Raw genomic sequence first — 16212 nt, 5'->3', positions numbered from 1 at the left:
GACTCTTGGAGCAGTTAAATACAGCTCTTGCTCAGAGCCTCATACTGGGAGTGCCATCCGCTGCTCTGCACTTGCGCCCCAGTGCTTGTGGGGGCGTGATTAGGATAGCGCAGCAAGGCTGGGATTTCCTGGCTCTGCGGGAGGTGTGGGTGCTTGGGTTAGAGTAGGGGAACAGGGGTGCCTAGTTCAGGGGGATGGGGAGGGCACTGAGACACGTATTATATATTTACTTATATCTATCTATACAGATAAAAATAAATACATACGTATGTGGCTCTTTGCATTCTGTCCACAGCTACTTTGGCTCTTAGTCCCTAACTGGATGTCCACCTTGCCCTAGGTTAATTTAGCCCTTTTTTGCACTCAATGTCCTGGACTGATTTGCTTTACTTACATGTTCCACACATGTGTAAATTAACACTCACTTAGACGCTTTACTGGAAGGAATCTTTAAAGGCTTAAGGGGAAGTAGCTCCACCTTCTTGAATGTTCACTGTCTTCTGCCTTATGTCTGTGCAAACTGAGGTCCTTTCTACTCCCTGGCCACGTCTACACTTAGTAAAAATTTCGAAATGGCCATGCTAATGGCCAAAGTGAAGAATACTAGTGAGACGCTGAAATGCATATTCAGCACCTCATTGGCATGCCGCTGGTCGCAGCGCTTCGAAAGTGCCGCAGTTCTCTCCCACGTGGCTTGTCTACACTGGGGTCCTTTTTGAAAGGACTCCACTAACATCGAAATCCCCTTGTTCCTATGAGCTCATAGGAATAAGAGGATTTTGATGTTGGAGGGGTCCTTTCAGAAGGGACCCACCCCAGTGTAGACGAGCTTTTCAGGAGTGAACCGTGACGTTGCCGGCATGCTAATGAGGTGCTGAATATGCATTTCAGCACCTCATTAGTATTCTTCAATTTGGCCATTAGCATGGCCATTTCAGAGTTTTTACTGAGTGTAGACGTAGCTAATGTGTTAGTGCCCTACTAGCCAGGGTGTGATTCAGCAACACATCGCTTTGCCATGCATGAACTTGCCATATAGACACTGCTACATTGTATTAAAAGTCCTGAAGTAAGGCGATGTGTAGAACGCGATTGTTCAGACTGGCATAAGAGCTTTCCATGAACTAACTGACCACATAGACAAGCTGTGATTTATGGTCACCCTGTCTCTGTGTAAGGGAGTTTAAGCAATGATTAAGGGGCTTCTGATTTTCCTGTAGAGGGACAAACTGTTCTGAAATTGTGTGGATGGTTGGGTAGGGAAATGTAGCTGGCTTGCCTCATAAAAATTGTTACCTCTTCCTGTACATGTTTTGTTAGTGTTGAAATACATAGATTGCAGCACGCAAGCACATTATCTGGTTTTGTTAGTGCATTTGTGTTGAGAATGGCATGTTTGGAAGGAGACTTTATTTATGTCACTTCAGTAAAAATTAAATGACACAGGCTTTTAAAGATAACTTTATCACCGAAATTTATGTATTAAAGGAATCAATAAAAATAATCTTATATTCCTCGTGCATTGCTATATAGGTAATTAGCATATTTCATGAACTCTCAGGTTGAGTGACAGACCACTTATCAGTGGCAGGTGGGATTGTAGCTGGGACCTCTGTAGTTTAGAGTACGAGCCTCTACCACATGAACTATAAGCTATGCAGCTCTTAGTTCTGACTGTAGATCAGACCCCTCAATGTCTCTAAGAAGTCTTAGTGCCACTAAATTAAAATGACCATATCTCCCCGTCCCAAATACAGGACAGGGGCATATGGGGGGAGGGGCAGTTCTTCCTGGCTCCACCAAGCCCCGGGGAGCTGGGAAGGAGGCGGCAACCACCGGCCCTTCCCTGGAGCTCCAGGGAAGCAGCAGCTGCCAGCCCTCCCTGAGAGCCATGGGGAAGGGGCAGGGACACAGCAGCTGCCCACACTCCCCTGCTTCCCAGGGGAAGTGACTCCTGCCAGCAGCTGTGCCCGCACAGCTGCTGGCAGAAGAGGTCAGCCTGGGAGGGCCCAAATATGGGACAGTTAGTCCCTTTTTAAAAAGTAAGTTGGAACGCCTTTTGGGTGTCCCAAGTAGAGGACCATCCCGCCTAATATGGGATGGGTGGTTACCCTACACTGAATGGACCTGAACACCACACCCAGAGGGATTCTGGGTTACATCAGCACACACGGTTCACTACATTATGTACTTAATTTATATCAAATAATTTCTCCAAGCAATGCTGTTTGTACATTTTAATGTAACTTAAAGGGGCGGCACTGATACGGAATTAAAGCCAAGTTCTATGTGGCCTTAACGTACGTCTTCAGGGAGACTTGTTGAGACTTTCCCTTTTTTCTTGGGCATTAGCTTACTTTTATATTAGTTAAGGAAAGCAAATCAACCCCCACAACCTGACAGGCACAAAGATTGTCTGATAAGCAATAAGGAAGTCTTCAGCCTTTACCTGAGTACTACAGTGCTCTATTCCTGCCACATCACATAATTTTAAGCAGGTATTTAGTCACACTGGATGTTTTACTTCTGACTAGTTTAAAAGGGTTTAATAAATGATCAGCAGTTATTATAAACATGTTACAGGTATGAATAGCCTTACTATAGGGACTTAGGCTCAAGGTGCAGTTACAAAGTTATAAGCAAGCTAGTGACTTCTGAATGCTCTAACAGTTGGTGAGAGAGCCACTAAAATATCTTTTGTGAACTATTTATAAATGAAACCCTAATACAGAGTGGGATCTCCTATATTTAATGGGTTTTTCAAGCGGGGTGCTGGAATGGTTGTTACAATGGGGGTGCTGAGAGCTATTGTACCAAACTAGAGATTCTGCATTTAATGGAAACTACTTCAAGTCAGACAGTGCTGGAGCACCTCCTCCTACCGCTGCCCCTGCAGCCCTATTTTCAGCACCTAAGTTTTCAAGTAAATTATTTACAAAACTAGAGCACAGCACATTAACAGAAACTCTGGATATGTCTTGTTGCAAAATATTGAACCTCTCTAGTTTAGCACCTTTTGACCTGACCAGACTAAATAAGAGAATTTGCTGGAACACAGGAAGTCAGTAATGTCTAACACATTACCAACATTTCCACTGCTTAATGGGCTCTGAGAAGACATTTAGGGGTAAATTACAGCTAAATAACAGCACAAAACACTGTGAACCAGGGCTGGTGGCTGTGAACAAACGTTATGGGACCATTGGAAACTTGGCCACACCCACGATAAGTGGTCGTCTGACTAACTAAAATCATGCCAGATTATGGATGTTGCTGGACAAGAGAGTAAAGGACTAGAGAGGTTCAAAATATATAATTATAGCACAAGTCATTTTAACTGTGCTGTGTCTGGACACTTGTTCCCAAGTTTTTACCATTTGTGAAGTCCAGCCTGGTTTATAAACTCTCTAACAGTCAGTGGGCTGTGATGAATGACTTCTCAGCAAAAATAATCCCTTCCTTTCTAGGTTACTATAACAATTCTACAAAAGTGGCTGTAAAAACTCTGAAGCCTGGAACAATGTCCACGCAAGCATTTCTGGAGGAAGCCAACCTCATGAAAACACTTCAGCATGACAAGTTAGTGAGGTTGTATGCCGTAGTCACCAAAGAAGAACCTATTTATATTATAACTGAATTCATGGCAAAAGGTGAGAGTTATTGGACTTTTTGGGCAAATCTTAATGAAACGTCAAATCAAACTGTAGTAACACGCCAAGGGCAGAAACAATTGTTGATTTCACTCTTTTGTAGTTTCTATATGAAATGATTGAGCATCACCTTCGAGAAGGGACAAGAGTTTTCATCTTATGCTTATGTTGTGTTTTAAGATGCACCATTTTAGAAATGTCTCAAACTCTAACATACAGTTGAAGAAATAATAAACCTATCCCTTACAGCTTGGTGGCTTTGCATTCTTCATTTAATAATCATGTTTTCTGCCAGAATGGGTGAACAGTTTGACCCATATGTTACAATCCTGAAGTTAAATTCATGAAAAGCCCTATTGCTGGGCCCCAGAGGAAGGTCTTCAAGGCTTTTGTGAATAATTACTGCACAATACTGGTTGCAGAATCACAATCAAGCCCTGTGTAAACAAGTATAATATGAGTTTTACTGCCCAAGGGCCTGGCTTCCTTTGAGTTAGATATGCTTTTCGAGACTCAACAATTTTGCCATTGAGAACTGGGTTGATAATTATGCATGATTCTTTGAAGGCAAATTTGCTGATATTCTTTAAAATGGGAAAAATTGATCCCTCAGATGAAGACAGAGACTAAAGAAAACAATGCTGAACTCAGAAGATGCTTGACCTTTTAGTTTTTACACCACAGAAAGCTGCAACGCTGATCCATTCAGATATTGGACTAGCACTATTGTACCATATAAATGAACTGTATAACTGATTATGACCAGTTTAAAACAAAACTTTAAACCACTGAAGTTCAACAATGCAGAAGGTAATGAGGCTGGATATAGACTTGTTACTTTATTTTACCTGAGAACTGTGCTGATCTATTCTTTCTGCCCTGAAACAGGCAGCTTGCTGGATTATCTGAAGAGTGACGAAGGAAGTAAATTATTGCTTCCAAAGCTAATTGACTTCTCAGCCCAGGTAAATGGTTCTAATATAAAGTGTGATGAAATAATATTCAAAGCTATTTTTGTAGGAGGCAGAAAAATAGAAGAGATTTCCTGATGTGCATATATGATGAAGCCTGCATGTGTGTGTTTTTTTTTTTTTCTGAATGGTATCTCCCTTTGGCTTGCAAGAGTGGGGACTGATTTCATTTCTAGCAGATACGTGTAAGGGAGTAGTACTAGTTCCGTGTATTACACACATTTGCAACTCTTTAAAATGGGGCTAATAAATGCATTCTTTTCTATTTTTCCTTCAACTGGCAGCTGGTAAAGAAATCCTCTTAAAAATAATAGATTACTATCCCTTTCAAACGTATTTTAGAATAATTTTGTTGTATACTGAAACATGGGAAGGATGTGTTCATAATACCAACACCTTAATCAATTGGTAGCCCCCAAGTATAGAGGATACATGGAATTACCCTGTGCATTGTGGGTAAAATTTTTTAAAGCACCAAAATGTCTTGAGTCAAAGTCCCACTGAAAAATCAATGGGACATATCTTACTAAGACATTTTGATGGTTTTGAAAGTTTTAACATATGTAACTGATTACAATAGTTGTTTGCTTCCAGTGGGGTATTGGTTTTCACAAGTTAGACTAGTACAGACTCTTTTTATTTTGTAGCTTGCCATTCTGATCTGTCATAGTGCATGAGGGAAGGGAACAGAAATATTAAATAAAGCCAGTATTGGCAATCAAAGAATCACAGAACACTAGAACTAGAAGGGACCTCAAGAGGTCAATGAGTCCAGTTCCCTGTCCTCTTGGCAGGACCAAATACCATATAGATCATGCCTGAAAGGTGACTATCAAAAGTTTAATCGTCGTAATATACAGTGCTTTTTTGTGAGGTGGGAGAGGGGGAAGGACCTTGTACTCAGCCAGCTCCCTGCTTCCGGGGCTGCCATGGTGCTGGTACTCAGTACTGCCCAGTACCAGTACAAAAAAAGCACTGCCATTATATAAGTACATATGATTGGGCTTACCATGGATAAGCAGGCCGGTACAATGACATTGTAGGCCCCAGGCTTAAGATTCAGTGTTTGGGACTGCCTTCCTCCACAGCTGTTGGTCCAATGTGGCTGCAGATTTGGTAGCTTGTCTGAATTATCTGTGGAAGTAACTGTTGCAAGGAAAAATGATTGATTGAGGGATGGGCAATACATCAATACTTAACCTGTATAGATAACAGAAGGGGACCTAGAAAGATTTAAAAAATGTGAGTAGAAAATAATAAAATGAAAAACTGGAAAAATGTTTTATAAAATATGTATAGTCAAGAGAGAAGGGAAAATGTGAGAGGTGATAAGGCTAAAAGAGACCCAAATGCAGATACATGAATTTACAGTCTGCCAGATTTCCTGGGGATAGGGAAATTTCCTGGATAGCTTCTATTTGGAATATTGGGTTCAGTTCTGGGCACCACCTTGTCAGCAATTCAGGTATTGGAAAAATTGACGTATGGGGTGGAGAGGGAGATCTAACAATAGGGTGCCCATATCTCCCTGTCCCAAAGACAGGAAAGCAGGAGCCTTTCCCCCCACCCCCCAACCCCAGGGTGCTGGGAGCCCCTGGGAATCTGCAGCCACTGACGCTCCCCAAGCCCCAGGGAAGTTGCAGGGGCACAGCACCCACACAGGCTCCCCTGCTTGGCTAAGGCTCAGAGAACTCCCACCAGCAGCTGCTGGTGGAAAAGGTCAGCTGGGGGGAGGGGCCAAGTAGGGGACAATGAATCGCTTTTAAAAAATAAGTCAGGATGCCTTTTTGGCATCCCAAATACAGGACCGTCCCACCCAATATGGGATGGATGGTCACCTTATCTAAAAAGCAAATTGTGCACAACTACAGAGGTGATGGGACAATGATAACTGTGTTGTACAAATATCTGAAGGCTGAAAAGAACTGTGGGGATGAAGACTTAATCCTGTAACTAGCTCACGAGCGTTGACTCCAGCACCCCAGCTGGAGCCCCATTGAAGTCAGGGCCTCTGAGATTCAGTGCCCCAACCCCCACCCCCACCCACACACGCACGTCCACCCACCAAAGAACTAGGTGTGAAAGGATGACATTTTTAAAAAAGAAAACTCAGGCTGAATATTGGAGAATAACCTCTTGAGACTGAGATGCGTTAGACTGTGGAACAGCGAACAAAGCACTAGAGCAGAGTTTTCCAAACTTTGTGTAGTTGGGATCCAGTTTTTTTTTTCAGTACCACCTTTTTTTTTTTAGCCCAAAAATATGAATGCATACTAAAAAAAGAATGAAATTTTCACTATTTTATTTATTCACAGTAATAATAGTACATAGAGAAAATTTGTATATTTTCTAAGGACCGGTAAGGACCACACTTTGGGAAACGGTGCACTAGAGAAATGTATGCTAGGGATCGGTACCTGGAGGATGGAAACAATGATGGACAGTTTCCCTTGCTAACTTGGTTGATTAAAGTCCTTCAATAAAATTCAGCATTCTTTGGAGTCTCGGAGAGCTACACTTTGGCTACATCTACTTTAATGATTTTTTTTTCAATAAAATTGGAGTTTTGTCGACAAAACTCATGCATGTCCACACACAATGCGTTTTGTCAACAGTCTGTCAGCAAAACTTGGCACTTCCACCGACAACCTTCTGCTACTCCTAGATGAGAGGGAATGCCTTTGTTGACAGATTTGGTTGACAAACAAGCTGTGTGGACGCTCTGGGGGACCTTCTCTCGGCACAGAGGGCTTCCAGGGCACTGGGCAGCCCTGCTTACTCTGCTTCTGGTTGGCTGTTTTGTTGAGAGAGCAGATGAGCAGTCCGACCACTCTGTCAACAAAGCAGATAGCTCGTTTGATCTGCTTTAGTATATGGCTGCACTCTATCGACAGATGTTTTGTTGGAAAATCTGTTCCAACAGAAATATCTGGTGACAGATGCTTCTAGTGTAGCCATAGCTACATTTTCAAGCTGTTGTTACCTAAGATATTCAGCTTTAAATAATGGCAATATCACAGCAGAGCTGTAAGTAAATCTAGTGGTACAAACTGACTTTTCAAGCACACAGACTGGATTAAGAAAGGAGGGGTATGAAAAATGCATTTAGTACATTTTTCAGGATTTGCCTGGCCTGTGTGTATTCCAGCATTGGTTCATATCTCCACACTTATCCTGAGGGAAAAGAAGTTGGAAAGCTGTGTCTCAGCATAAATAAATAAAAGGAAATTCCCATTAATCTGCTTAAGCCAAGACAAGCACATTTTGCTTTGGATGACACAGATGTGAACTATGTGTGACAGTCTGATTCACGCCTCTCTGGCAGGCTGGGTGTCAGCTTAGTTCAGCTTCCCAGCGGGGGATAAAAAAAAAAAAACAGTAGTAGCATGAGGTTTTCTCTTTGCTTGTATGTTCATTTGCTGTTGTATCGTGCTTCTGTTTTGTTACTAACACCCAGCTCTTTGGTGGCACTGTTATCTTGTGCATACCCTCACATAGCTATGCGCTGGTGTTGCGTGTGTCCACATAAACTATTTATAAGTGAACCAGCACTCATTGCAGAATAACAAATTAGCCAGGCGTCTATGGTGCGGCAGGAAGAAAATAAACAGGCAGCAGTTCCCCTTGCTAATGTGTTGCAGACTTATCCAGCAGAATGGTCTGGGTGATCTGAAGTAGCCTGTCAGATAGGGAGGTGTAAGAAAGAGAGAGGATGTGGTCATTGTGACCAACAGTACAAAAATAGGTACAGCACTTCATGGCTCTTAAAGCCAAGCACTTAGCTGAGTCCTACAGTCCTGCTGGTTTCTTACAGCAGTATTTGGTGTAAATTGAGCTTGTGTTCCCATCACAAGCCCCATTTTGGGGGTTTTATAACCCTGCAAGTTTTAATTCAATCATTCTGGGAAAAAAATTCAGTCAGTAAAGGAATAGCTATGGCAGTAATAGGGATTTGGTTTTTTCAAATTCTTTTAAAAACAGAACTAAGGGGCTGTGCCCTCTGTTTTCTATGCTCACCAACCCTCTTCTTTTCCCAGGGGCTCTGGTGGGGTTGTAAGGGAGGCTGGGTACAGCTGAGCTGCCTCTGGCTGTGGGTGAGGGGAGGAGCTGGGAGGAGCCACCACCACTAGGCCATGATGGGGAGGGAAGGTGTCACTGTGAGCTGAGCTCCAGCTGCCACTAATGACATCCCAGCAACCCCATGGGTGGGCAGCAGGAAGCAGCTCCCTTGTCAGTAGCAGCAGCCGGAGGGTGGCTCCGAGTGGCACCTTCCCTCCCCAGCAGAGGAGGCGGGAGGGCCTAGTCTTTTGCGAGAGTCCAGTAAAAAAAAAAACCAGTTAGGGCTTTTTAAAGATGAATGCCTTGAGCTTGTGCAACCAGAGTTTGTAGCGTAAAGGCGACTGTTTAGCATTTGTACCTATAACTGAAGCTGCGAAGCATCAGCCTCCAAATAGGGTGCAGTTTGCCCTTGAATTCAGCAGGACAAAACCTGGCACCAAAGGCGTAGAGTACATCAGAAAAGATATTTGGAATAATAATGGAGAGCCAAAAATCAGAACTGAATTGTCTTTCACTGAGTCCTCTGCTAGCTGCTTGTTACACCACTATTGTCTTGCACAGCTAGTAACATGCAAGCTGATTTTATAATTTCCTTTGCCTGGTGCTTGTAGTTGACACAAGTTATAAGCAGTACCACCACCCTGTAATCTCTTCCACTTGGCAACTATGGGAATGAGCATTTCTAGGGTGCTGGACACTCTGTAGTTCCCATTCATCTGTTTGGAAACCAGTTCCTTATTTGTGCTGGTACTTGCTGGTACTGAGTACCAGCACCACAGCAGCCTTAGCTGCGGGGGGGTGGGGTAGGGAGCCAGCTGAGTACCAGCTCCTTTTTATAGAAAAGGCACTGGTGGAAACCAGCTTCCTTTGCAAGCCATGCTAGCAGAGCTTGTTAATAGAACAGTCTGACGCTAATCAGCATGCAGAATGTTTATGCTCTCCTGTCTTCTTACACAACTGGCAATAGCTCCCTGCACGGCTATTTACCTGGCACTGCTAACAAGCTCTGTTTGCTTCATTAGTAGATCTCGTCTTTGATCCAGAGCTAATGGGCTCCTGAAGATTGCAGGTGCTGAAATTTCCCTAATTTCAGAGCTCACCTATGTTTATGCTCACCTCTTGCTGCAAAGTCATTGAACCTGACACATGAACCTGACTTTATAATCCCTTCTGCTTCAATTGCTGAGTTTCCAAAGTCCTTTAACCATGCACTGTGATTAGTTAATTGGATATGTATGCTGCATCCATCTTTAACTGCCTACATAACTCTTTACCAGAATTCCACTGAACTTGCTCTGTCCCCCATTCTGAAAGCTCAAAGTAGTGTTCTCAAACCGATCAGATTCAGTCTTAGAAAAGCACATACTTTAAACAGGTCTTACTGAAATCACCCACTCCAAGTCTGCAAATTCAGTGCTCTGTGGAGTGTAGTTGTAGCTGTATCAGTCCCAGCATATTACAGAGACACATTGGTGACGTGGTATCTTACTGAACCAAATTCCATTCATGAGAGATACAAATGTGGAATCCCAAAAATCTTGGGTCAATGTTCCAACCTTTTTTTCCAACAGGAGTAAAATAAATCAAAAGACACAAGTAGCAATTTATTTTGTCACAATTCTTATCCCACATTAGAGACCTCTTCTTTTTTTTTAAGTTTTTTGAGTAACACTACATGCTGGTAAATGATTACCCAACAAATGACTGTTTCACCTTCCTTAGTTTTGCGTGGGTGTTTCGCTCTGTTTAGACTACAAAGGAGCTGATGAAGCTTAAAGAGTACAGTGCTGCCTTCCTTGCCCAGCACATTTCTTTTTTTTTTTTGCTCGCATCTTTGACATAAACAGGATACAGAATAAAAAGAAATATTATATAAGGCCTTTTAAATAAGCTGGAACAAAACCAAACCTGGAATATGTTCCTGAAGAGGGGTAGACTATCGTTGAGCACTGTGCTGCTACCAAGGTAACACCCCTGAAGTTTGGTGTACGACTTTCGTGTAAGGTGGTCACTACTGGTGCACTGCTGGCAATGGCTCTTATGCCACTCCTCTTCCTGCTGCAACGCATCGGGGTAAGGGAACAAGGCGGGGATGCGTCAGTTCAGTATTGATTCCCAAATCTGGCTTCTGACATTTAGTACAGCCAGGGCCAATCAGAGCAACTCTTTGGTTGTTCTGTCTCTACAGAGTCAGCACAATGTAGAAGGGACAATTAAGCCCCCTGTACACACATACTCACATTCCTGACTTGCACACTACACAGTTTGACAGTAACTGAGGATAAGAACCTTAACTTTAATGTTAGTAAAGAACTTTAAACTCTCCCTCTTGAAAGTTCACCTGGAAATCCAGGTCAATGTAGGTCCTGCGGCTGAGTGATTAAGGTGCTCAGCTATCATCTTGTAGGTGAGTGTTTTGAGTCTTGCTATATCTCACACTGAAAGACCACCTCATGTTCCTGCAGCTGCAAAATGGGGACTTCATCCATAGGTCAGTCAAAAGCAGTTGGGCATAATCCTGGCCATGTGGCTCCTTTGTGTAGTCTGGCAATGAACCTGACATGCCTTAAGAGAGTCAGCCTGAAGCACCAGTGCCTTAGGGGAACTTTTGAGATGGAACAGCACTGAACCCAGTCAAACACCATTTGGCAACACCAGGAGTTCATTTTTTTTATACTCAGCCAATAAACATAAAAAGGAGCATTTGTGTAATGTGCCACTAATGAATGGGTGCATACTCTGTAAATTAACCTGTTACATCCAGCATTGCAAACCATATCGCAGGTTGGAGTGGGGGGGTGGAAAAAAACCTACAGTGAAAAAAATTATACATCTTCCTGGGATGGAAACTAAAAGGACTGTGTGTGATTTGAAATACAGCACAGTCAGGGCTCTGAGATGCTTCAGTCTTGACTACTCTTTCATGATACAGATATTTTTCTTGAAAAAAGCATCGTGCACAGTGGCTCATCCTGTATACCCCATTTGATTTCAGCCTTGAATTTTGCAGGAGAGCTCCCCGACACTGACTGCGCCATACGTGCACTAAGTTAATCCAGCCTAGGGTCTTGCTAAATTGTGTTTGTGTCTGAAAAATGTGAAAAATCCTGTTTTGTGTATTGGTTCATCAGAAATCTCCATCTATTGCCTTTTGTACTTTGTCAAAAACCGTTAGAATGGCTGCCGAAACTGATTGGAAAGTATGACCTATTCGCCCTAACACCATTCAGTATTCTCTGATTTGTCTACCATTATCTTTCAGCAGTCATTTTATTTAGCACTTGCAATAGCACTTTTCATTTTGAAGCTCCTCTCCATACACTTGCCAAATAATTTACCACAACACACCTGGGGCTGAAGTAAGCCTCTTCTGAATTTTACAGAGCAGGGAACTGAGACACAGATTACAGTGTTGAGTTAGTCTGAGGTCACAAAACATCAGTGGCAGAGCAGGGGAAAAGAAATGCTTACTCCCAAACCTATGTAATCGCCTATGCTGCCAGCCCAGTTTAGTGTGTACTCATCTGTGTAGCTATGTGTAGGGAAGCTGGTTTGTTGCACTCTGGAAAGCTGGGCTATTGAATAGTCTGATACGGTGTATGGGGTTTTTACAGATTGGCTATTTTTAAAAACATGGCCTCGAAGCCTGGCAATAATCATTTAAAGGGGGAAGATAATATTCTAGTTGTTCAGTAATCTAGTCCGGCAGTAAATGTGGAAAGTGTGGAAGTCTTCCATCTCCTAGGGAGGATTGCCAGCCCTGCGCCATTGTTCTGGATTCTTCAGGAATGAAAGCTTCATCTTTAATTAAAGACGACCTCTTGTGATGAAACCTACAGGAATACGTCCAACCAAAACTGGCAACCCTACCTGCCACATAGGCAGTAAAATCAAAACCAATCTCATAGTCTCTCCTAGAGTTTGCATGTAGCTGAACAACAGCTGTTTGGGTAGTGATTTTTGTGTGTAAACTATCTTTACGTGAGTTTGGGAAGAGTGGCTTCATTCTTCCTTTTCATGCTCCTGGGTTGACTTTTGTGTGTAACACACATGGCTTGTCAGTGAAACACAGATTATTATTGTTATAATGCCTGTGGGAAGCTCCTGTTTTAGTCATTGAAATTCTGTGCCAGTGCTACGACAGACGGGCTTACACTGCACCTGAGCGCAATTTTCTTGTGTAAAAGTATAAACCAATTTTTAGTTCCCTTTCTTCCCATTCTCTCTCTACTCCTAGGGGAATTCTGCGCCAAAAAATTAAGAATGTTTCACCAATTAAAAATTCTGCACACACTGTTTTAAAATTACGCACATTTATTTGTCAATGTAATAATGCCCATTTCCATTATGTTAGTAATTTATTTCAAAATACCCGTCAGCTGCTATGTTTGTAACAAAAGACAGCAAAAAAGGTTCAGGGAATTTTTTTTACAAATAGATTCCTTACTAGCCATAGTAATACACAAATCCAAGTAATAATTCATTTAAATTAGAGTATAAAAATGTATTTCCGTTGACCCGCAGAAGCAGCGCAAGGCCTTGGGGAAGCTGGGGGTAATGGTGTTGCTGAGGGAGAGGGAAGTACTTGCCAGGAGGGAGCCTTGGTGCATGCATGATTTGTGCATGATCTTTGAACTTCCACATAATTCAGTGCAGACAAGAGATTGCCCTTAAGCACCACTGGAAAAGAATAATTTCGAGTTCAAAATTGCTCAGAATGTATGGGTTCTTTTTTACATCAATGGCCGGATCTTCAGGTGTTGTCAAAGTATCTGACCCAAAGTTTTATTGTATTTCTCACTCTCTCTCTCTCTCAAGTTCTTTCCTACAGCTTTACAGGGCAAGAGGACATGTAGAAATTAAGTCACTATCACAGTCTATATCCCACAGTGTTGTGTCCTGTTCACTATGCCACAGTATTGGCCATTGCTGTTAATGTGTGCTGGGGAATAAGAAAGCTGATTACTTCAGTGACATTGGTGCACTTTCCTGCCTTTCAGCTGAGTTACTGTCAAAGGGATAAAATCAACATGAGCTTCAGTTGTAGTTTGCTCCCTGTTTTCTCACAAAACCCCAGTCATCAACACGTGTGGGGGCTAATGGAATGGAATTCACTACAGGCTGAATCTCTATTCCAGCACTGTCTCATCTGGCACCATCCATAATCTGGCATGATTTTAGTTAGCCGGGTGATCACTTATCAAGGGGATGGCCAAGTTTCCCATGGTCCCATAAAGTTTCCTTACAGCCACCAATCCTGGCTGTCAGTGATCTGTGCTGTTATTGAGCTCTAATTTACCCCTAAATGTTTTTTCAGAGCCCAGTAAGTCGTGGAAGTGTTGTAATACTGCTAGACAATATTGACCTTCCCTGGTCTGGCAAATTCTCTCCTTAGGCACTGGTCAGGTCCCAAGGGTGCTGGATTAGAGAGTTTCAACCTGTATTCCAATTTATGGCTAGCCTGTAGGTCTCCAAAAAGATTCTCTTCAATCAGTAGTGCAAGCCATAGCAGCTACCCCTTTCATTTTATGTATAGGCAGAATATATGTAATATAATATATCATCACAAACAGTGATAAATATCCTATTTGGGTTCAGCATGAGAGAGTTTATTTCTATTTTTCAGCTAAAATGGCACATTCTTGTCTGAAGAAGCCACAGTACATAACTGGCTTATAGGAAAAGGCTCACAATGGCAGGGGGTGGGGATGCTGTTGTTTCCATTTTCTGTCCCCAAAAAGAGGAACAAAGAGTGTATAGTTGCTGTCATAAATGCTTGCCAGTGCATTTGTCTTGCCCTTTGGGGACTTTTTAATGACATTAGCGGAAGCATCTTTAGGTTTTTTCTAAGAGTTTAGAGTCGGATGTTCTGTCTAGTGCAAAATGAAGCAAGTTCCTGTAAATATGTAGTGGTACAAGGCCAGCCACACCACACGCAGACGGGTGCTATCTTCTCCCATACTGGCAAGGGGACAGCTAATGAAAGGGAGGAAGGGGTTGAAACAAGTTCCCTATGTTCTCTTCCTACTCCGGCATATCCACAGAACAGACAGCAGTGTTTTCCTCACACTGTAGGAAGAGTATTACAACATACCATCCATAGGAGTTTTGGAATAGCCATATCAAGGCACAGTAGTCTGTAGGGACCAGGGTCCTTGTTTAGCAGCTGCTTTCCAAGCATACAAGTTTCATTGCCTTGTACAGCAATTGGGATGCATTTAGATGTATATCACCCCGTGTTTTCACACATTTTAAAAATGAAGTAATGATCTGGGCAAATGCTGAAAAATCATCTCTGGTTGTGTAAATTAAATGTGATAAATATTTTGGCAGTTATGAAATAAAATTACTATTTTTTTTCTTTGCTTACTTATGAAATTAGGGTGTGTAAGAGCAGGGTTTGGCCAAATATTCCTAGTGTGAGAACAGATGCATACAGCAAATAAGAGAGTAAGCACAAAGCTAGCTGGCTTCTCTGGAAGATAATTTTCTTGGAAATGTTCAAATTGCTAGTAGCTATTGTATTAGCCTACCGGTGGAACTCAATGCCAGAGTGTGTGTAAAGGCCAAGACTATGGTACGTGTCAAAAAATAAATAAATAAATTCACGGCGGATAGGTCTATCAGTGACTATCAGCCAAAATGGACAGGAACGGTGTTCCTGGCCTGTGTTTGCCAGAAACTGAGAAAGGGAAAGCAGGGATGGATCATTTGATGATGACCGGTTCTGCTTGTTCCCACTGAAGCACCTGACATTGACCACTGTTGGAAGATGGGCTTTTGGGCTAGATGGGCCTTTTGATTCGACCCTGTGTGGCTGTTCTTATGTTTTTATAATTGCAGTTTTGCGAACGCTTCCTAGTCTACTTTCTTGCTAATCTCCCATCAAAAGAGACACTTGGTAATAGGCAAGCCAGGCAAAGTTTTTATTTATGTAATTAATCCTGTTCCATTTTATCATTTGAACATGGTAAATTTATCACCAGTTTTTGGACAGGGAGTTTTTGGGGAAGAAATTGCACAGCATAATTTTAGTATTTCTTTTATTAGTATGATGGCCCTGATTGAGAGGCTCTTAAGCACGTGCCTAAACTGAATTCAATGAGACCTAGCATATGCTTAAATGCTCTGCCCAATGCAAATGTTGATAATACTGCTAGAGAATATTGACCTTATTTGGTCTGGCAAATTCTCTCCTTCGGCACTGGTCAGGTCCCAAGGGTGCTGGATTAGAGAGGTTCAACCTGTATTCCAATTTACGGCTAGCCTGTAGGTCTCCAAAAAAGATTCTCTGCAATCAGTAGTGCGAGCCATTGCAGCTACCCCTTTCATTTTATGTGTATGAATATATGTAAAATATACATTCTGATCATCACAAACACTGGGAAAAATCCTATTTGGGTTCAACATGAGACAGTGTATTCTATTTTACAGCTGAAACGGCACACTCTTGTCTAAAGAAGATGCAGTACATCATTGGCTTATAAGAAAAGGCTCACATGGTGGGCGGGACATGTAGCTCTTGATGTGGA

General features: G+C 42.3%; 1 protein-coding gene across 2 annotated transcripts in view; it reads left to right on the top strand.

The window, feature by feature from the left end:
* LYN (LYN proto-oncogene, Src family tyrosine kinase) overlaps positions 1-16212 on the top strand; it is an 80615-nt gene that overhangs the window by 49635 nt on the left and 14768 nt on the right. For both annotated transcript variants that reach the window (XM_074987168.1, XM_074987167.1), the window contains exons 9-10: positions 3468-3650; positions 4539-4615. In XM_074987168.1, the coding sequence (XP_074843269.1) occupies positions 3468-3650; positions 4539-4615 (260 nt within the window). The remainder of the gene's footprint in view (positions 1-3467; positions 3651-4538; positions 4616-16212) is intronic.

The sequence above is a fragment of the Carettochelys insculpta genome, chromosome 2 (genome assembly GCF_033958435.1).
Source record: "Carettochelys insculpta isolate YL-2023 chromosome 2, ASM3395843v1, whole genome shotgun sequence".
NCBI classification, from domain to species: Eukaryota; Metazoa; Chordata; order Testudines; family Carettochelyidae; genus Carettochelys; species Carettochelys insculpta.
This window is presented reverse-complemented; position numbering and strand designations above follow the sequence as displayed.